General features: G+C 38.7%; 1 protein-coding gene across 11 annotated transcripts in view; it reads right to left on the bottom strand.

The window, feature by feature from the left end:
• DOCK10 (dedicator of cytokinesis 10) overlaps nucleotides 1-23,429 on the bottom strand; it is a 216,096-nt gene that overhangs the window by 153,461 nt on the left and 39,206 nt on the right. For all 11 annotated transcript variants that reach the window (XM_064372937.1, XM_064372939.1, XM_064372936.1 and 8 more), the window contains exon 2: nucleotides 11,159-11,278. In XM_064372937.1, the coding sequence (XP_064229007.1) occupies nucleotides 11,159-11,278 (120 nt within the window). The remainder of the gene's footprint in view (nucleotides 1-11,158; nucleotides 11,279-23,429) is intronic.

The raw sequence follows: 23,429 nt of genomic DNA, 5'->3' as shown, positions 1-23,429 counted from the left end.
CTGAGACTACAGGTGCATGCCACCATGCCTGGCTAATTTTTACTTCTTTTGCTTTTTGTAGAGACAGGGTCTCACCATGTTGCCCAGGATGGTCTCCAGCTCCTGGACTCAAGTGATCTGCCTGTCTCAGTTTCCCAAACTGCTGGGATTACAGGCATGAGCCACTGCGTCTGACACTTTATTTTTATTTTTTTTGGAAATAGAGTCTCACTGTCACCCAGGCTAGAGTGCAGTGGTGTGATCTCCACTCACTGCAACCTCTGCCTCCTGAGTTCAAGCAATTCTCCTGCCTCAGCCACCCGAGTAGCTGGGATTACAGGCACTTGCCACCGTGCCCAGGCAATTTTTTTGTATTTTTAGTAGACATGGTGTTTCACTATGTTGGCCAGGCTGGTCTCGAACTCCTGACCTCATGATCCACCTGTCTCAGCCTTCCAAAGTGGTGGGATTACAGGATTACAGGCAGGAGCCACTGTGCCCGGCCCCACTTTATATTTTAAATTCCTTTTGAGTTCCCTTCTTAATGTTGCTTCTTTTATGCTATTCACTTTGTTAGAAGATAAACAGAAAATAAACTCTTATTGAAATTTTGTAGTAGAATATTAAGAACCATGGCTATATTGAGCTTTGGGGACTATTGCTGAATTTAAATTATCTGGGATGCCTTTGTTTCCTGTTTGATTGGATAACTTACAGATACATGGTCTTACTTGCTTGGTTTCCAGGGAATATTACATATTAGAATCTACTGAGAACATTAGACTTTTTTCTCTCTAATTCAAAAAATTTCTCTATTATGGCCATTACTTAATAAATTTTTTATACAAAAATGCAAGATATTCCTCTTTTCGTTTTCCACTTAGAGTCTCCATTATGGCTTTCTTGACTTTTTAAAAAATACTGGACTGGGCACGGTGGCTCACGCCTGTAATCCCAGCACTTTGGGAGGCCGAGGCAGGTGGATCACGAGGTCAAGAGATCAAGACCATACTGGCCAACATGGTGAAACCCCGTCTCTACTAAAAATACAAAAAAATTAGTGGGCGTGGTGGTGCGTGCCTGTAGTCCCAGCTACTCGGGAGGCTGAAGCATGAGAATTGCTTGAACCTAGGAGGCGGAGGTTGCAGTGAGCCAAGGTCGCACCACTGCACTTCAGCCTGGCGCCTGGTGACGGAGTGAAACTCTGTCTCAAAAAAAAAAAAAAAAAAAAAATACTGTAAGTCTGATTCTGGTGGAGAGCAGAGTAACATGGCTCAAAATTGAGCTTATAATAAAACATAAATAATAAGATCTAAATTGGTTCTATCATACTTTGAATGTGACACAACCGCTCCCTGTTCCATCAATGTAGCAAACTTACTGTCCCACTATGATCACTGCTCTGTGACATAATAAAATAAAGTGGGCCGGGCATGGTGGCTCACACCTGTAATCTCAGCACTTTGGGAGACCGAGGCGGGCAGATCACCTGAGGTCAAAAGTTCGAGACCAGCCTGGACAACATGGCAAAATCCCATCTCTACTAAAAAAAAATAAAATAAAATAAAATAAAACAAGTAAATATATACGTATATATATTTGGGCATGGTGGCAGGCGCCTGTAATCCAGCTACTCAGGAGGCTTAGGCAGGAGAATTGCTCGAACCTGGGAGGCAGAGGTTGCAGTTAGCTGAGATCACGCCATTGCACTCCAGCTTGCGCAACAAGAGTGAAACTCAGTCTCAAAAAAGAAAAAGAATTTTCAAGGACTACACAAGTTTCCAGTTTAAAAACTGTGGATCTCTTCTCATTTTAGAGCCCTTTAATATGTCTCCACTGAAACAAAAATGAATTGATCAAATAAGAAGGAAACTATAAACAGTCATATTTGGTAAGGGTTTTAATATGGTTACAAAGAATGTTTTTCTTTTCTGAGAATCAGATGCTTTCAGACCACTACAGATTGCCTTGGCCACAAGAGACTTCCTGTTCTCTTTTATAAAACTCTGGTCAACAATTAGTACAGCTCAATAGCATAAAACGGATCTGAGACTGCAGTGGAATTCAGCTGAGCTTCTCCTTTGGTGGTAGAATTTTACAAGGAGCCTATCTCTTGTCCAGAGGTCAGGCATTTGGAAATAAAAATGGTCATGAAATGAGGCATGCAGGCCTGTCTTTATAGTTTCAGGTCCATGAGATTAGGACATCCTTCCCTGGGGCCCTGTCGCTTTCTGGTTCCGTGTAGCCTGCAGTGGGTGGTCTTGTGGGTTTTGTCATAGCTGCCAATGTGCTGCCTACACTGGCCACAAAACACTTCATTCCAAGATCATCGGGACCATATCTCAATTGGTCAGACGTCAGTGTAAAAGTCTAAAACAAGGATGCTTATCCTATCTTGGGGCTGAGAAAAGCTTCCTCTGACAGTATTGTAGCTTCCACCTGTTCAAAAATGGTGGTGTTTAATCAATCAATCAAAGCTTGGGGAGTTGTAAGCCTCACAATAAGAAATACTAACTAAAACTTCATGATCAATTCCAACCCTCAGCATGTTTACAAGTGATTTTCTCAGACACTGATATTGCCTTTTATTCTATTAGAGAATGTCCTTAGATTACATTAGTTGCTTGAAAAACATCTTTTATCACATTCAGAAGAGTATTATTGTGATTTTATCTTATTTATTGTTTAAATACACGAGAATATTACTTCAGTACCTGACTTGTGCTTTAAAGGGAAGTTCCTTTTTGTTTTGCTGGGGTTAAACTGTATGGAAAAATATACAAATAATGAGCAGTTGCCTATTATTGGATAGCAGTCATTCCAGCCAAGTTAAGCACGAGGACACAGTGTCGTAATATTTAAGTTATATAGTAGGGATAGAAGTCTGTAAGAAGAAGTTCAAGGTGTTTTACTCTTGGATTGACAAACCACTGAGCCAGTCATTTCACTTTTTTTGTGCGACTTATTTTCCAGGCTCCAAAACGTGTCTCATCTCCTTTAAAGAGGTGAGGACCAAACATTCTACCTAGGGGAAGATGTGAACATTCATAGAAACAAAGTGCTCCATCAATATAAAGACACCTACTGCACCAGGACCTCCCCCTGGCAAAGACTCTAATGTCTGTGGTCCAAGTTTGTCATCCAAGAAGGCCCAGTGAAGAGGCCTGCCTGCTGTCAGGCTTGCAGACACAATCCAGGGAAGAGAAATGGACTGAAGAGCAGCCAGCACGATCCAGGGAAGAGAAATGGACTGAAGAGCAGCCAGCACTGCTGACTCTCACTGGCTCCAACCCACAACTGCCCCTTCAGGGCAGCCTCATTCCTGTACAGGGCCTTTGCCCATCTCCTCTGCCTCTTTAAAAATCTTTTTTTTTTTTCCCTCATTCTTTCAAAATCTCAGGTTTTGTATGGGTGCCAGCTCCTTTTGAAAAGCTTTCTAATTCATCCAACACACATTTTCTCTTCCCTGAATGCTATTACTTACTCCCTGCAGCACACATGGAGTCTGGAGCTTACCTATAGAGTATTTCAGGCCCAAAGGTTATGCTGCTGATGAATTCAGCCAGTCATTTTACCTATGTGTTTTATTGTTTATAAGCAAGCCACAGTACATCTGCTTTGGGAGTAAAATATAACAACTGCAAAATGCGTTTTTCCATGTTCCTTACTACTCCTTTGCTATGTTCCGTTCATTCCTTCTAAAGAATAAAGTGCTTGTATCCAGATACATGTTTTCATGATTCTTTTGTACCCTTCCTATGACCATGTATACAACCTCTATCCTAATACATAGAATGGTTTTTTAAAAAAACTGTCTAATTGAAATACAATTGATATGTCATAAAATTTATCCTTTAAAATTGTAGAATTAAGTGGTTTTTGGCATATTCACAGAGTTGTGCAACCATTACCACTATTTGATTATAGAACATTTTCGTCATGCCGAAAAGAAACCCCACATCCACTAGAATTCACTTCTCATTTCTCCATCTACCCAACTCATGGCAACCGCTAATCTTTCTGTCTCTATGGATTTGCCTATTTTGAACATTTCATATATGTGGACTATGTGGTCTTTTGTGACTGGCTTCTTTCACTTAATAAAATGTATTCAAGCTTGATCTACGTTGTAGCATGTGTCAACATTTCATTCCTTTTTATGGCTGAATAATAATAATATTCCATTGTGTGGACATACCACATTCTTTTTATCCATTCATCAGTTGATGGATTATTTGGGTTATTTTCATTTTGGGGCTATTATGAAGAATGCTTCTATGAACACTTGTGTCCAATGTATGTCTTGCGGACATACATTCTTAGCACAATCAAACACAGACCAGAGTCTCCACACACATTCTTACTGAAATGAAATAAGCAACTACAATGGTTTCACTACAGTACTTATTTTGTAATGGCATCACTCGCTGTGGGATTCAGGAAGGTAATATTTCTTCCAACTTGTGTGCCTTCTTTTTCTAAGAAGCATCTGGCCAAAAGCATGCTGTTTAGACGGAAACTAATAGCAAAAGTCAAGGTGCTTATGTTGGGTTTCTGTCCTTCCAGTTGCCCTATTTCCTTGAACAACAGCCTTTCTGAATATTAACTTCATTATCTTGTAAATGAGAAGAATATTATAACATAGAAAGAATCTAATTCGACAGAGACTATTACTTAGCTTTCAAATTGCAATTATAATGTTCTTACACGAACACCAAGAACCATTTAAAGCCTGCTTTTCAGGCTCAAAAACCACAGATTTAAAAGAGGTTGAGATTCTTATAAAATGTTAATCTTTGTCTCAGAAAAAAAAAGGAAGAAAACTCATGACCTTACTGAGTTGCAATTTAAAACATATTCAGGTCTTTCTGCTTCCTCTCCAAGAATGACCCCTGCGGTTGAGTCTGGAAGTCCCCATATACCATTTGCTTTTTCTAGCTAAAGACATACTATGAAAAGAACAAGCCATTGGTATATTATGATATCCACCATTCTCTAAGTTTTAATAGTAAGCCAATGAAAAGTGAAGAATGCCTTGGAGTTCCCGGGGACACAATTCTTGCCTACTAATATGAAGATGGAATGTGAGAAGATAATGAAACTCCTGGGCGGTGTGATTGTAGTCATGTGACACAGACTTTTGACTTTGAAAATCGCACTGTTCAGTGTTGAAAATCTAATTGTTTAAATGTAAGGCCTGCTTCTTAATCTTATTGGTGTCCTGGATATATACAGCTTAGATCACCGAAGGTGGTCCATGAAGGTAAATTGAAATAGAGTTTTACTGGTGTGGGCAGTATTGAAGTACAGGTGATAGGTGGTCTTCCTACACAGTGTTCAGTGTCACCAGCTTTCAGTCATCAGGACTTTCTTACCTATGGTTTCTACTTCCCAGAAATGATCCCACCTCAGGCTTTCTACATCTTTTGCTCAGGAAGAAACTCATTTCTGACTTTCTCAACTTTTGTTCTGCTATTTTGCATCAGCCTCTTTTTAAACGGAATCATTTGACAATATGATTCAATGTGTCCTTGAAACCATTCCTCTTAGCCCCTGCTTTCTTTTCTTACTTTCTTTGCCTGCTTTACTGAGTCACACGCTTTGGTGACTAAGTTCTTTATTTTTTGTTTTGTTCTAGAGTTTCTATTACTACCAGCTTGAAAAAGAAAGATGAACAAAAGTAGCAAATGCAATTATTGAAGCAGTACATGTTTTTGCAATGAATGGGTTAATAAATACATCAATACTGCTTATTCTTACTGAATCATTAGGACACACGTAGTGCAGAAGTTCATACTGCTTAGTCCCAGAACCCACATACCAGGGGGAGCTTTTACCTGGTGTGCCAAAATAAAGGAAAGTGCTTCTGCGTCAGTCCCTTAACCTGGAAGAAAACTATTTTAATTCAATTTCTGATAATCTATTGAATGCCCATGAACTAGACATTGTGTTGGGTACTTGAAGTACAGATATGAACTGATATCTCCCTTGCCTAGTAACAGAAAGGAAGTGAATGAGTAAGTGAATCAGTACATTCTCTTAGTCATTCGGTGACTCACGCCTGTAATCCCAGCACTTTGAGAGGCCAAGTTTGAGGCTGCAGTGACTTTCCGCTATACTCCAGCCTGGGTAATAGAGAGAGACTCCATCTCTTAAAAAAAAGTGCTAAAGAGAGAAAGCTGACCTTTGTTGATATCAACTATGAGCCAGGCACTATATTAGAAGAATAGGCCTCTTTAAAAAGGGAATTGTGTTCTTAGCGCTGTTTTTTAAGGTGATATGTTGAGTTGTGCCAAAGAGGGAAGTATTTTCCCCACCATCAAGCAAAAACCAATTACTTCATCTTCTTTATTCTCAATAATTTTGTTAAAATCGCCTTTCGGTTCCTCAAGATACTCAAAAGATCAATATTAAGCTCTAAAATAGCAATCTTAGCAATCTAGATGTTTCTGAAAGATAATTCATGAAATAAATATTTATTTTCCACCTGCTTTGTGCTAAGTGCTGCTTTAGTTGCTGAAAATCTTTCAGTGATCAAGACAGAAGACATCTCTGTCCTGCTGGAGGCTACCGTCTAACAGTGAGAAACAAGTGACAGAGAAGTGAAAAAACAAACCAGGATATTTCCCAGAGGTGACAAGTGTTGTCAAGAGAAGCAGGTGAGGTGATGTTACAAAGTAACTGGGTGTGAGGGCAATGTAGGGTTGGAAGTCAGGGATGCTTTTTTGTAGAGGTGACATTTAAACTGAATTGTGATTGAAAAATAGAAACCAGCTATACAGAGGGTGTAAAGACCCCAGAGAAGGGATGAGCTTGGCTAATTAGGGGAACAAAGAACGCTCGACGTCTGTGCAGTGACAGAGGGAAGCAGGCCAGATGAGGGCTCAGAGATCATGGGGAACCAGATGGCAGGGGTTATGGGAGGAGCTGGATTTGACTCTTAAGGCAATGGGAAGCCACTGAGAAGTTTTAAGCAGAGGCATGACATTATCTAATTTGTGTTCCTAACAGCTTCCATTGAGTACTGTGTGTGAATGAATCAAAGCAAGCAAAGAAGACAGCTGGAGGACCAGTTACAAAGCCACTTCTTGGGGAGAGGGGTGTGGTCCAGGCACAAGAGGGTATTTGGGGCTTGGGACAGCAGCGTTAATAGAGAAAAACTTCTAATATATACAGTCACAATGTAAGAACACTGCCTTGGTGAAAGGTAACCTTTTTGGTGTACCAGGTACCAGATGAAGTCTCTGATTCTTGGTATTTCTTAACCATAAGCATTCTTAAAAACTTGCTTTTCATCCATAAAAGGGCATGAGCTCCTTAAACACAGGGCTTTTGCTTTTCTTGTCAGTCTCACTAGTCAAGGAAGTGCTGTTCTATATTCAGCACCTCGTGGGTGCTGAATAAATATTGATTAAACAAACCGAGTAATGAATCATGAGTGCTGCAAGTGTGGGTGCTTGGTAACGTGGAAACATATGAGTGAGCTGGATTCTCCAATCTGAGGGGCAGAAACTGGATGAAGGACATTTAGAGGGAGGATGGGAACTTTTGGAGCTGCCCCTCTCCTTCCATCCCACAATGCCTTGGGACTGGGGAGGTCATTCTATGACCACTTCACATTGGCTCAGTGGAGACTGACCCCATACACCCCAGGGGAGCCTCACCCACCGCTCAAGGGAGAGCCAAGGAAATGATATGCTTGCCGACTGCTGGACACTTCCTGTTGGTGTGCTACATCCCTAAAATGTGACATAGGCTGTGGATGACGCAGGTAACATCAGAGATTTAAAGACACGTCTTTATTCCACAGAGGGTGAGGATAAAAGTCAAAAGCACATGCAGTTGTACTGTAGGGCAGGGATCAGCCAACCCTTTCTGTAAAGCTTCAAAGAATAAATCTTTTCCAGCTGTTATTTCTCTGTAGTCACTACTGCAACTCTGTTGTAACCCTGCCTTTGCATCATAAAAGCAGCCACTGACCAGAGGTCAAGGAATGGTGTCCATGTTCAAGAAAACTTTCTTCATGGATATCAGAATCTGAATTTCAGATAATTTGAATGTGTTTTGAAATATTATCTTTCTTCCTTAAAATGTTTGAAAAACATATAAACCATTCTTAGCTCATAGGACATAAAAAATAGGCAGCAGGTCACCCCTGGGCCACAGTTTGCCAAGCCATACTCTGTAGGGCAGGAAAAATGAGGAACAATCTCCACATATTATTCAAAACCTGGCAATTTTATGTAAAGATAGTATTTGACACTATCCTTTTGTGAGTTGCTTAATGCAAATTAAAATGTATGCATTTGGAGGATGTGACATTTGTGGACAGTAAGGTTGAGGTGGCATCAGAAAGCTCTTGGACAGATATTAATTGGGAAAGACTCTTCAAACCACACTCCCGACTTCCTCTAGGTTCCGTTTTGTGTTTTACACACAGAGGCCAGATGAGCTTTTCATATTTAGTAATCCACACTCAGTCATTTCTTCTCCTTCTTGAAACACTCCTGTGACTTGCCTTTGCCTGTACTTAGAATAAGATGCAAATGCCTTATCCTGTCCAGCCATGCCAAACTCCAATCTTGGAGCTCTCCAGGGCCTTTGCACCGGCTACACCTTCAGCCTGAAACACGCCTTCCCCAGTATGGCTGATCCTTCTTGAGAACTCAGAACTCAGTTTAAATGTCACCTTCTCAGAGAGGTTTGTCCTTGGTCACTTAGACCAACATAGTTCTTACCATACTGAGATTCTACCATCAGATTCTGCCTGGTTTTATTTTCCTCATAGAACTGGTCTTTATCTGAAATTATCTGGTAAATTAATTGGTTTACTTTTTTTTTTTTTTAGAATAAGTAAATCTTTAATAAGTAAACCCACCAAAAGGTGAGGTCCCTTAGAACCCCAGGTGATTTCTAATTACTGCTGTCTCCATGCATAGAATAATGCCCCATATTCAGTATTATACATTATGCATTTGCTGAATGAATAAAGGAAGGAAATAGTGTGGGGTGTGTTATAGAATTGTATATTGATATGTTTAGAACTGTGCAGGTCTTTTACTCTAGTTGGGAATGAGGGTGACTGTGTATGATGGGCCAGGATGGGGTGAGAGAGGGAAGGCTATGGCCTTGAGAAATGGGCAAGGACCACATCTTGGAGCAGGTACTGGGCCATGCTGAGGTGACTGCACTTCATTTTGAAGGCAATGGGGGAGCCACAGAAGGGTTTTAAGCAGGCACAGAGTAATAGTTCAGTGCATTTATTGGAATATTCGTATTGGAAAAATAGAGCTATTATTGTATTGCTGTTATACTGCTAAGGATGGTAAAGATCAAGGAATAATCAGAGACATTCCTCAATTTAAATGAGCATAAAAAAAATGCCAAAACAATTCAAACTCAGTGCAAACCTTACAGCCCATCTACCTGCATCCTCCATTCTCTTTTTGAGCTAGCAGGCCTTGAGGTAGCATTTGACATATTTCTGAAGGACACAACTAGGAGAAAAGATGCTCCTGGATTCATGATTTTTGGTGTTGTTTGACATAAAGAGGCTGTTCAAGGCCGGGCGTGGTGGCTCACACCTGTAATCCCAGTGTTCTAGGAGGCCGAGGTGGGTGGATCACTTAAGATCACGAGTCAAGATCAGCCTGGCCAACATGGCAAAACCTTGTCTCTACTAAAGTTACAAAAATTATCCCAGCATGGTGACAGGTACCTGTATTCCCAGCTACTCGGGAGACTGAGGCAGGAGAATTGCCTGAACCCGGGAGGTGGAGGTTGCAGTGAGCCAAGATTGTGTCACTGCACTCAAGCTTGAGTGACAGAGTGAGGCTTGGTCTCAAAAAAGAAAAAGAAAAAAAAAGAGAGAGAGACTGTTCATCAGGTTAATCTTCAGTCTGAAAAATGAAAATAAGGATGTGAAATTTTAAAAATGTGGTTTAACTTTATGCTTACAGTTCAACTCCAAGTGGCCTGGTCCAACCACGGAAATGAGATTTCTGCATGAGATAAGTCTCTCTCAAAATGTGCCAGCACTCAAGTGGAAGCCGTTTAAAAATTTGAAAAACAGATCGGAAGAGTTTCTTTCTTCCTATTTACATATCTGTCTCCTTTCTTCCATGATTGTTTATACTTGGAAAATAATATTATTAACTTCCATATACCTCTTTTCCATGAATCCATGGAGGAATGTGAAAAAACAAACAAACAAACAAACAATCCTTTAAAAGCTAGAAGCCAGATCTGCCCCCAAAGTAAGAGAGAAAATGGAAGTTGGAGGCTGTTTGAGGAATGTGTAGGCACTGAGACCCATGCTCCCTGATCGAGGTTGGCAGGGACAATGGGTGTTTCACAGGGATACCCTTCAGCTGCCTTTTCACCTGCTTTAAGAGGCTGAGGTTTGTGATGTCTGAGACTACCTTTCTTTTAGGAAGAGAAAGGCAAGTTTACTAACTGCCCATTGAGATCTCCGTTTGCATAGTTAGTTATCAGATCACAATTTTAAAATGTTGAAGACCACATAGTAACAGTATTTATGTCTGGAACATGTGGATGGTCGCCATCCAGAACTTTATGTTTATCTCCAAAGCAAATTTCCTTTTCATTCATTACCTCTACTATCCTCAGAGGCTGTCTATTCGCTAGTGCGCATTGCACTAAAGGGGACTTATCTCAGATCGCAAAACTCTCCATGACAATGTTCCAGCCTACTGTTCTTTGCCTCCAAGTATCTTCTTATTAAAGACAAACCAAGATTAAGGGTGATTTTTAAAAGCTGCATCTTTTGTGCTAATAGAGTCCTGTCTTTGTCATTGGTTGGTTTCAGTTGCTTGGAAGCTTTCAGTTAGAAATGGCTGAGGAAGCAAGTACTCTGGGAGTCCAGGTAAGGCAGTGTTTAGAAACCCGGACATTGGTGGGCACACGAGTGCCAGCTGGAACCGGGCAATGTCCTGGGTCTTCTGCCAGACCCCAGTGGCCACTGACTCTCTGAGCCTCCGATCTTTCAACTTGAGGGGCCCTGGGATACTTTCTATGACTGGATGTGAACTTTTGCTGCGGAGACTGTGACATAGGGTGGCCACAGGGAGGGCTGGGCTCCCTGAATCTACAGGGAAAGGCAACGACCCAATGTGTAGGGCCCTCCTGAATCTAGATGGCTTGAGAAGAGAAGACTTACTGAAAAGTCGTCACTGGGGAAGAACAGGAGATCTTGAAGAGGATCATTCCGGTAGGTCTTTTCAAGTTCTTCAATGACTGTCTCATAATCCAAAGGCTCAAGAAGCCTAGGCTTTTCTTGCTGTAGAAAAAGAAAATATGGTATTAATCACTGATATATACCATCTGGATGGATTTCATTTCTTAGTTATCACTGAGGCTTTACCACACAATCCTTCCGTGCAGTCACAGACTCCAGGAATTTAGGGCAAAGCCACGTAACTATTATTTCCAGATTTGAAATAATATGAGGAAATCCTAAAATACCTGATATCTCCCGCAGAAATTCAAGCTACTTTTATTGAGTACCCAAGGCTCACGATACCCACCCCTAGTTGTTTATGTAAATTTTATCTTTGTCAACATGAAGAAAGGCCTTCTGCTTTCTGGCTATGGTATTAGGATGATTATCATCATTTCTTCTGAATTAGATACTTCCTCGTGAGTTCTGCTTGGGTCAATTTTAAAATGTTGGCACCTTGCTAGCAATCAAATTATCACAGGTGGCCTTGGTTGTCACAGACGCATGGATTTGTGTCAGGATCAATTGCTTGGCTCTGAGCCTCTTTGTCTCTACAGAGAGAAGCTAGGTCATTTTCTAATAGAACTAAATGACAGGACTACTATGGATGCAGTGTGAAGAAGATGGATAAGTCTGAAAAAATAGCCCAATAATCACATTGCATTAGATTCCTGAAGCCAAGAAGGAAAGCACTCCCCTCAAAGAAGCCTCCTATAGCGCCCCAAATAAAATACTAGAGGGAGAAATGTAATTGTTTCATGATAGGGTTGATGTGTTTGCTCCAATTGTACAGAACTCATAAGGTAAGAAAAATGGAACATCCCCTTCTGTAAAATGAAACAAAATCCAAAACAGAAAACCAACAACACAATCTGCATCCTCTAACCCTTTTGATGAAGCATTTATGCAACCTAAGTGAAAAGCAGTGGTCCTCTGGGTTATTTTGGGGCTCCTAGAAGCTTGAGTGGTTCCCACAAAATTTGAACACTAAAGTGATTCCATAAGTAAAAAAAAAACATTATTTTTCTTTTCACATAAGTGACATCAACAGATATTTTCCCACCAAACTCTTCCTTCCCCACACTCACACGTGCCACGCTTCGTCATTCACAAAGCACGCAGAGTTAGCTTTGATTCCTTAGGTTTTCTTTGGAAGATCTTCTGATAAAGTCCTAGAAACTTTCATTGACATTTTAATAAATGCTAATGGACTTCTCAAAGTAGCAGTCGATACATATTTTGATAATTTTCCAAATGTAAAAAAAAAACCAAAATGTGAACATAGTGGACCAATGGCAAGGATCATCGTGTACTTCCTACATCAAGAAAACCCAGCTCACTTCACAAATGCCTAAGGAAACTAAGGGTAATGTCAGGTGAATATTCTTTCTAGAAAGTCCTTCAAAAACGGTGGCTAGTTTAGTAAAAAAGAAATACCCTATGCAATATTCGGAGAAAAGAAATTCAGTTGACCAACATATTTAATGAAAGACCTGTGAGACATTGAGTATTTTGAGGCAGAAAATGCAGAGATGCTATGGCACGAGTTGGGTAGAAAAAAAAAAAAAGTCTTTTTGGAATCACTGCCTTTTGATATTATTGTTTTATTTAGACTTAAGTTCCAACTCCTTATTTCCCAGGCAAAGTTTAATTCCAAAGATTGTACATTGATAGCTCAAAAGGCAAACACGGGTTTCAGATGTTTGGTTTGGCACCACACATATTTTATTTTTAATTGGCTTTGAATGCCTTTAAGTCATGTATTTCAGTCCAGTTCAGTTGCAGGCCTCAGTAGTCTTTATCTTACCCTGCAGAGTATTATTTTTATATTACCAACTGCCCCCACAGGCCTTCAAGTCCAAAGTACTTGGCTGATTTTGAAACCTCACCCTGCAACAAGTGTGTAGGTATCAAATGTAGCAAACAAAACAAAATGTACAGTCAAACCCTTTCAGGAAGCCCGTATGTCTGCCTTAGATTTGGTTGGTTGTTTATGTCCCTGAGAGTTCTTAAGCTTAAGTATACGATGGCCTTTGGTACTTACAACAATAGCCCATGATGTGGCTAATAACACTTTTATCTTCTTCCTCCTCACACCAAAGTGAGTAGGAGTATGACAATGTGGCTTTAGTGTGCACTGCAATTCATAGGTTTAAAGGCAAATCACATACGGATGTTTTGAGAGGGCTTCTATAATCAGGTTCTCACTATCTTTTACATTTTATCACCCATTAGTCCCAAACTTGAGCATTATTTAAGGAGTTGGAGACAAGATCTTTCAAAGAAGATCTTTTACTAGGACCCCAATGTTACCTAAAATCAATCCTACCTAAATTAGGACAATGGGCAAATCAGAGCTCCCAGTCACAAGTTATTAATAAAACCACTGAGAAACTCAATCCTAACTCTCCTTGATATACCCAAATAAAACTTATGGCCTGCAAACATCTGAAGGCATAATTTTAAGTATTCATTTCAGGTATTCATTCGTTCATTTACATCAACTAATGAATTATATTATTAGGCCTTTCCTGTTTAGCATATTGCACTGGGGTTATTTTGACATGGGACTGCAAAATCCAGCAGATCTACTTCATGTAATTTACTAAGTTTTGGCCTCTGGAGGAATACACTGGTAAAGTCCGATCTTTCCAGTGAATTTGTTGATCATTGTGTAACATTCAAGATATTCAATGTATCATAATTTTGTGGACATAAAGTTTAAAAAGAAATATGTATGTAACAAACCTGCACATTCTGCACATGTACCCCAGAACTTAAAAAGTATATATATATATAATATATATAATATTATATATATATAATATATATATATTATATATATATAATATATATAATATTATATATCTATATATAAAAGAAATAGCAATGATATATTCCATAGCATATAGAGCCTGGGATTACACCAGAGTTGTCGCAGATGCTTTACGCATCTGTAGTGGCGAGAATCCAGGCTATATAACCAGTAGTTCTCTCTGGAGCAAGGGAGCTGCCTGCTCAGTGTAAAGACACAGATGTATACAAGGAGGTTGGGATCACTTCATTTCTCACTACCGCTCCTTGCAGAGACATTGAGTGAAACTGGGAACCGAGCAGCATTGATTTACAGCTTTAACAAGGGTTGGGTTGTCCCTTTTGAATTTAATGTGCTTGTTTCTTTTGGAAATGCACCAACAGGGATAAAGTATGTGCCAAGATTACTCTGAATTGGATTGGACTTTTATAGTGCTTTTTACTCTTTCTCTCATTCTCTCAAATGAGTAATGAATTTCATTAGCTGTTCTAAAGTCACTCTACATGGGAAAAGGCACCCACCAGTACCTGTTATTATGCATCAGAGTGGGTGTTGCACCACAGTGGTAAGAGGCTCTATTCTTCTTACGGAGAATTAAGAGATTTGTTTGATCTAGTTCCCCAAATCCACAGCTCTCCTCCAAATCAACTTCACAGCAGAAGAATGGGCTCCCGTCACAAAAACAAATGCTTGCTTCCCTTCTACCTGAATCCACTACTGAACGCCAAGACGATATCTAAGCCACGGGGTGGTAAAACTCTTTATAATAGTCTGGGCTACCCAGAGCATCTCAACTGGTTTGAAACAAGCAAGAACAAAAAGTATGCCATTACAAATAACTGAATTATTTTCATCGCTATAATTCAAAAGCAAAAGGATGAATAAATGACACTGAAGAAAAGAAGCATTTAAAATATGTAGCACTAGAAATTACGTGGTTAAATTACTAACCTTGATATTTCTCCAGGATGGAAGTACAATCTAACTGAAAAATAAGCTAGATTACCCAGCCTTATTTTGGAAAAGTCCCAGGTATAAAGGAGAGTGCGAGAATAGGTTTTCTACGTTAAGATACAACAGAGAGTTTAACATACTCTAATGCCAGAATTCCTGGGATTCCAGTCTTGGCATTGCCATGTATGAGCTGTGGAACTTCAGGCATAGTAATTAAAATCCCCAGACACTAATTTCTCCATCTGTAAAATGGTTTAGTAGGCTCTACCTCACAGGATTAAATGAGATAATATTTTTTAAGCCCCTAGAAGAGCTCACACCTATAATTCTCATTACCCAAATGTTAATAGATAAAGGCTATGGGTTTTTAATGTTCACTAGTCGGGGACTGAAAGCATCAGTATTGTAAATTTAAGGTCTACAAAGAGCAAATAGTAGGCACTCAATAAATACTTGTTGAATAAGTAAGTTTATATTCTTTCATCCAGAGCCAAGAATTCCTTTTCTGGGATTCTATCTTAAAGAAACAAGCACACATATAATCCCAGATTTATACAAGGATGTCTCTGCAATATTATCTTTGTAACAAGATGGAGAAAATATAGTCGTCCTAATCCAAGGGTATAAGGGAGGAAGGTAGGCTAGTGGAGGTTATACCCAGTGAGTGAAGACTCCACAGCTGCTGTTCCAAACAAGTGGTCTATCTTTTTCAGAGAACTGTGTATGGCGGAGAGAGGCTTAAGGCTGCAATGCACTTTGGGAAGGACATTGAAATTAGAATAGGAGTTGGCATAAATCAGTGAATAACTATTAGTACATGCCATAAATAATGGTGCATTGCATGACATAAATTTACCGAACTCTTTAATTCTTCAGCAAAGTTAGTGAACTCACAATATTTTGCACATAATTGGCTTTTCTTCTTGGAAAACACAAAGTGACTGGAGTTCATAATCAAGATGGCAAGCACTGCTACAAAAGGAAGGATAAAGAAAGGGCATTTGCTACCTCGGAAAGGAAGAGGCTCAAGTCATCTTGACAATGGTTCTAGATTCATACCTATCATGACATTAGAGTTTGAGCCCAGAATACCTACATCTTTAAGAATAGTAAGGGTACAGGCTAGCTAAAAATGGGAAACAGTAAATCATCATGGATAAGAAATAATTAGAAAATTATGATACATTCATCCTAAGAAACAACACATATCCATTAAAATTAAATTTTTTAAAGTTTGTAATAAAAGCAAAATTTCTTATACATTATTGTTCAATAAAGTGATAATAAACATGATACAACAGAAGAATCACACAATATTTTAGAAATTTAAAGAGAAAAGATTAGAGATATGGATCCTAATATTATTAGTTATGATATTTAGGATTTTGCTACTTTGATTGTTCTGTGTTCTCCAAATTTCTATAATAAACATGTATAGATTTCCTCATGGTGAGAAAATGAACTTAGGTTCTCAAAGTCATCCATTCATGGAAACACTGGGGAGTTACTTGATTTTAAAATTGTTTACCCTTCGAAAATCCACCAGAGAGGGAGCCTAGAAAAATCACGGTGAAACTTCACATAGAAGTTCAACCATTAACAGTTTCAAGTAATTAAGAAAAGATACACAAAACCCCAGGGAAAGGAGACCAGGAAAATAATTACAGATTATATATGTGGTTCTAGAAGCTAATGTTAGCAAAAAGGAGATGTGCAATTAACAATTTAATAACTAAAATATTTCTCAGCTCTATAGGGAACCATCAACATCTGGTAAATTACTTAAATACTCGTGTGTATCGGTCATTGTCACAAAGGATTAGAAATCAGAATCTCTAGTTGGAAGTTCAGGATCTCTTACCTACAGCTATGTAACCTGACAAGTCATTTGCAACAGGTGATAGTGGGATAAATGGGAAAAGGGCAGTGTTGCTGCAAAGATCAAGTAGATAAAGTATGTAAAAGCGGTAAGTGAACCACCGAATATCAGACAAATAAAAGCAAATGTAGATTTGTTTTTATTTGAAAATGACTGAAAATTACCCTACTTGTTTTACCCAAGAAACGTATGCCAATCAGCCAATCAAACCAACTACAATGAATTCTTCATGTACCAGGAACTGTCCTATGAGCTTTCATATTTATTATTTAAATTTCCTTAAAATAAAACTCTGAAAATTAATGATTCTATTGGAGTCAAAAAAGGCAGTCATAAGAAAGAGTACTCATATGAAGAAAAGGACAGCTTCTCCTTCCAGAATCTCCTGAATGAAGTCAGAAGACTACTCTATCCCCCATTAAAAAAAAGGAAAGAAATCTACCTAATTATGCATATCTGCAAATGAATGTAACTTTGAAATTCTACCTTTTGTTTTCCTTAAGAAATGACCTAGAAAATATTTTCATGTATTTATACTTGCAGATCAAAAGAGGATTAAATTTAGAATTGGTTTAATATTAAACTCATTAGCTTTGCAAATAGAAAAATCTAAAGAACAATCAATGTTGCAGATACTTTGAATATCTTTCTGTAGCTCTGACCTACACAGATAACAAGGTGAGCTTGTCGGCCCTGGAAAGCTAATCAGGAAAAGGATTGATGGAATGGGGAAGAGAGAACATCTCTATGGCAAATCCCTCGTGACTGAGGGCCACATATTTGGGATCTGCATTTTGAGTGTCATTAGGGAGCCATGTCTTGGTTAGTCGCCATTGGGGTTGCTCTAGTTTTGTCTACCTGAAGTAGTTATTTTTGGTTCTCTTTTTTGGAAAACCTATACTTTCCAGAAACTCTATGAAAAAAGTGTTCCCTGCTTCCTTTGAGAAGTTGTATGTTTTCTGTGACATGTGGTGCATCCTGTGATGCTATTTGGAACTCCCTCCCTCCCTCTTCCTCAGCCGGCACTGTTGTTCCCATACATCTGAACCTTAATTCTATTTTCAATATTCACAACAGAATTAATCCTATATCTGAATGGGTTCTTTAGTTTGCAGAACTATTCATCCTGGTTAATGACACAGAAAAACTAACAAAAAATAGATATTTAGTCTGGTACCAATAGAGTAGGCTCTATTAGAGCACCACATGCTAATTATTTTGAAATTCTTTTCACATCTTGGCATATGGACAAGCAAATCACTCACAGTGATAGTTCATGGGGTCTTTTGGGAGATCCCCCAAAAATTCCAATCTTGAAATCTCCAAAACAAATTAGAAGCAACACAGCTGTCAAGTAATTTCAGCGTTATATCAAGATAACTGATTAGATTTCTTAGAAGAAATAGAAGATCTAAATGACACATGGATTCTTTAGACCTTAACTTTATCCAGGACCCTTTGACCTTAATGTAATTGGAATGAAGCCAACTTCCACACCGCTTGTGTTTAAAACAAATAAGATTGGAGCAAGTCCATACAGCTGGATCCAAGGCCGCAGCTGTCAGCCTGGGTCGTGTGACAGATTTAATTCAGCCTTTCATCAGAGGGAGTTCCCCTGGAGAACCTCGCAAATGTTTGAGCTTCAGGAAACAAGGCTAGTTTTTCCTACTAAAAAGGAAATGATTAAGTAAAGAATAAGCCATCTCATACTAACCCTTTAACCTTCTGTCTGTCTTGAGCCACACAGTTCCATGAGAATGGAAACACACCAGCCAAATCAAAGTTAACAACTGTGCAGCTGGGCAAACTCAGATTAAGCTGACTTTGGAAATGGTTCCCTTGGTAACAAAGACGGACACAGATCTCAGAAGAAATTAATCAGCAGTAACTCTTTGAATGTCTTAGTCCATTTCAGTGACATAAAGCAGGTGAAAGTCGATAAAGCATAAAGTGTCTTGCAGATATAAGAGATGAGTTATATTATACAACTTATATTATATAAGTATTGTTATATTCAACACACACATTATAGTTAGAAAAATCAGAATTTTCTATTTTGTTAACCCTTAATTTCATTAGGGAAAGCAAGGACACAAATGAGCTTTTTAGGATTTGTGATGTAAAGTGAGCTTTCAAATTAAATTTGAATCTTTGAAGTCTTATTTTCTTTTTAAAGAAATCAACCATGTATATCTCTTATGAGCATGTTAAAATTCATACATTTTTGGATAGCAAATAAAAATAAAATTTAAAAGTGGCTGCTTCTTTGTATTTGTAAAGAAGTAGAAAATATCCAGGAATATCTAAATCAAACTAAATTATGCGTCTCATTTAGTTTTCTAGAAACACTGGAATGATAATAAATATCATTAAAAATACATCACAACCCAATTACGAGGCTGCCAGACACCATGGAAATTAATGCCTTGGAGTAAACTGTGGGGAATTTTAGATGAATTTATATAAAATCTGTGATAAGAGCTGCTACCAGCTTAACCTCTGATATTATTTTATTAATCACAAAAACATTCAAGCACAGGTCAAGTGGTGTACACACACATACATGTCAGACATACAAATGTAAATAGTTTTGTCAACATGCATTTTATAAATTCAATATGTCTTCCCATAACAACAGACTATCTTTTATTTTTTTTCTACCCGTGGCTACTTGAAATTGAATATGCATAGTGGATATCTGTTGTCTTTTGGCCTATGTAGCACTCATCCTACTTTGTTTTAGTACTAGTATTTTAATTTCCTTTTGGGGACTTCTTTCCACATTCCCATCAGAAGCAGCCTTGCTGGGTCTGACTATTTAAAGGGTCTTGATTTGCTGGCATCAAGGGTATATGACCCCAGCGAGGCCCATTCAACCCTTTCCTGCAGAACTCTGAATCTTGAGTAGAAGGATGCAAATGTTGATGAAAGGATTGGAATTGTTTCATTTCCGGGGCAATACTCCCATAAGACTTTCTATTAGTTCCAATCATCAAGACCACCCATTTTCCACTGTCCTGAGCTTCTCCAAGTCCATTCCTGGTTCTTTTCTGAGCTCATCTCTCCACCCTTCCTTCTGTCCCCTTCTCTGGACTGTGTTTGTTTATTGGAGTAGATTTCTAATGCTTGCAACTATAGGAATCCAACGTGATATAATACAATGAATAGTGCCTAGAATAAGGGACTATTATTTCCTCAATTTTATTGTTTATTTGGATTTGAATGGTCTTAAAGGAGGACCTCTTTTAGCCAATGACCCTTGTCTTTGAGGTGTGGAAATTTAGGTTTGGTAAACTCCTGAATTACCGGTGCAACCCAAGATTGTCCCATTCTGTGAAAAGTACATCAGGTATCAAGCACCCTGAGATGGGGGCTTAAGCACACCTTTCTAGTTCTCCAGGGAGATACATTCAGTGTAGCCTCAATCTGTAATTTTCCGTTAAGCCTTACTCACTCAACTCATCACTCTTCTATGACACCAGAACATCTGGAAGCCAAAAGATGAGTTTATGACCCCATTTACTTTAAGTGATGATAGTCACATACTATAATTTTGCTCTCTGTAGGAGAGAGCAAACTTGTATTGGAAGTTCCGGCAAACTCCTATAATAAACAACAGACCGGACATACCTAAGCTAGCAATGGTTTAGGGGTGTCTCATCTGCTGTACATTGTAGGGTTCACCTTTCTTCCTCCTGCCATTGTCATCTTATGAGTCACATTTGCTATCTTTATTATTTTAAAATTAATTGATATATGTTTTCTTGTAGAAATAACAGTCATGCCAAATAATAGACACTACCATTTTAAAATAAATTACTCTGTAAATGCCAATAATGGTTATTTTTCTCCTACCACTATCATATTCAATGGCAAAGGCCATAATCAGTTGTTAATATCTTCTCTCACTGAAGGCCCACATCAACCCTTGAAAGATCATTACTGCTTTTTTTTTTTTTTAATGGATGAGGAAGCTTAGATTTTGAAGACTTCAACAACTTGGCTGCAAGTTGATGGAAAAATTGGTATTTTAACACAGCTCAGTTTGAAGCCTGTAGTCCACTCCACTCCACTCCACCAGCTAGAACATAGCCTTGCAGGAACAGAGAATGGAAAACAGAAATGCTTTATCTTCACTCCCCATTAGAAGGATTCCAGAATAGAGCTGTGATTTGGCTTACTATTTCTGCTCCCCTTTTGAGTTTCTGGAGCAAAGGGCATTAGAAAGCTGGGGCTGGTATAAGCTCACTGGGCACCTCAAAGGAACAAAGAGGACCAGGCCCACGGTGGCTCACACCTGTAATCCCGGCACTTTGGGAGGCCGAGGCATGCAAGGATCATTTGAGATCAGGAGTGCGAGACCAGCCTGGCCAACATGGTGAATCCCTGTGTATTCTAAAAATACAAAAATTAGCTGGGTGTAGTGGCATGCGCCTGTAATTTCAGCTACTTGGGAGACTGGGCCAGGAGAATTGCTTGAGCCTGGGAGGCGGAGGTTGCAGGGAGCTGAGATCTTGCCACTGTACTCCAGCCTGGGCAACAGAGCGAGACTCCGTAAAAAAAAAAAAAAAAAGGAGGACAGAAAAAATTTTTTATAGGAGGTTAAGGAAGATGAAGAAAGAAAATGGAAAGGGAGATTTAAGAAACCATATAATGAATGCTATTAATGTGGATGTCAACATCCACAATGAATAAAAAGTTTTGTACCTGCCACCATCCAGGAAATAAAGGGTTTCTGGGATCGTGACCCTCCTTCCTGTCTGTGGTGGTACTCCCATTCTCTAGCAAATGGTCCAGCCCATGCTCAGAAGCGTGGCTCACTTCTGGTTTAACTCTTCTCCCTCCCTCAGCAGTCAGCTGCTAGGGAAAGGGAGACCGAAATTCTTAAATTGCAGGTACTCCTCCCGTTTCCATTTTGGAAGCAGCTTCTCCGCAGCTCCCCGGCACCTGAGCTAGCTGTTTCCGTTTGCAGCCCACACCCAGAATCCTCTGACCTGGGTTCACCTGGATTCTTAGGCGGACCAAGTTTCAATGCTCACTTCTCCATTTCTTGGATTGAATTCACATTCCCCAGTTACTCCTGCTTTGCATTTTTCAACCTGTTCATTTATAACATTCATTCCTGTTTTCCTTTGTGTTTCGACCCTGATTCAGCCTTGTTTCATTGTTCCTAGAAACAAAATCCTGACTCCTAGGACCCCATCCATTGTTTTTTTTTTCAGCTAACTGGCTCATTTCACAGTGGCCTAAATAAACAATGCCCTATGAAGGGTTGTACAAAACAGATAACACCCAATGAAGCACAGATAATCAGCAAGAGAGGCTGGTCACACTAACATGGAAGATTCAAGAAGAAAAAACTGACTTGAAAGATAAGAGTACAATACAATATAAAATAATGTACATTAGAGATATGTTAAGGCTATTCAGATTAGATCCTCTACCTATAGTTTTCATTTTTATTTTCCTGTTAAAGTGCTAATAGGTACTTTAAAGATGAGAGGATGAATTTTCATGGTATCCAGTTTCCCAAATACCTTGAAATACTGCAGATCAATGATCTGCAAATCAGCCACAACTTAAAAACAACAAATCACATCTCTTTAAACAAATTCACATATTTTTATGACTGTGCAGATGATTGATATGGTAATTCAACTTAATTCTGTTTTTAATCTTTCTAAATTAGGACATGCAATTTAGGAAGGAAATGATCTCTTTATTAACTTCCTTTGCATCAGAGATCATACTGAAACATTTTAGTAAAATAAAGAATAAAATAAAAATCGAAAGGCAGTTAAAAAGATAACCATCAACTGCAGACCACCACACACATTTCAAAAATTAAGGGAAGTGTTTCTACTTGATGATCTAACATGTCAGTTTCATTTTCTTTAAGCTTTTCTCATAACACAATTGTAGTCTCTCAATTGTATGTTATTTGTGATAAGTGGTATTTCAAAATACATTTGAAAATTAGATTAATAATGGAAACTTTCAAAACAACTAAAAATTCTACATAAAATATACAGCTTCAAAAAGCATTTTAAAAAAAGACATTATACAGAATAGTCTATCTGGGTCAAGAGGGTATAAAAAAATTGGGGTTGCATAATTCTTAGGAAGTCATAGAGTTCTGGATAGGTATTCAAGATTACCGTAAAATTAAACCACTTCTAATTTATTTTAGATTAAGAAATGACTTGAGTGCAAGATCTACATAATCATTACAAAAATAAATACGGTAATTGTCAGCAACAGTCCCTTTTTTCTTCTTTCACTACAATTTATGAGTATATCCAAAAGTTTAAAAGACGTTATTGCTTTCTTCCTTAACTTTAGGCCTCATCTTCATTTGTTGGGCATTTTGTCAACTGAATTGCTCCTTCCCTTATCACTATTCAAATGAATAGGCTCTAAAGCCATTCTAGGGATGTTGGTTTAGAGTTTGGAAAGCTTAGCTCAATGTGCTGGGCACAGTACAATCAGGCTGTGAGTGGGTTTCAGGTAAATGGGCTTAGACCGGGGATAAAAAACCATGGTGTTTCTCAAACAAACTGTAT

This window comes from Aotus nancymaae, unplaced genomic scaffold (assembly GCF_030222135.1).
Source record: "Aotus nancymaae isolate 86718 unplaced genomic scaffold, 86718_ANA_hifiasm-v0.15.2.pri h1tg000008l, whole genome shotgun sequence".
NCBI lineage: Eukaryota > Metazoa > Chordata > Mammalia > Primates > Aotidae > Aotus > Aotus nancymaae.
The sequence above is the reverse complement of the archived record's forward strand: the minus strand, read 5'-3'. Positions and strand labels throughout refer to the sequence as shown.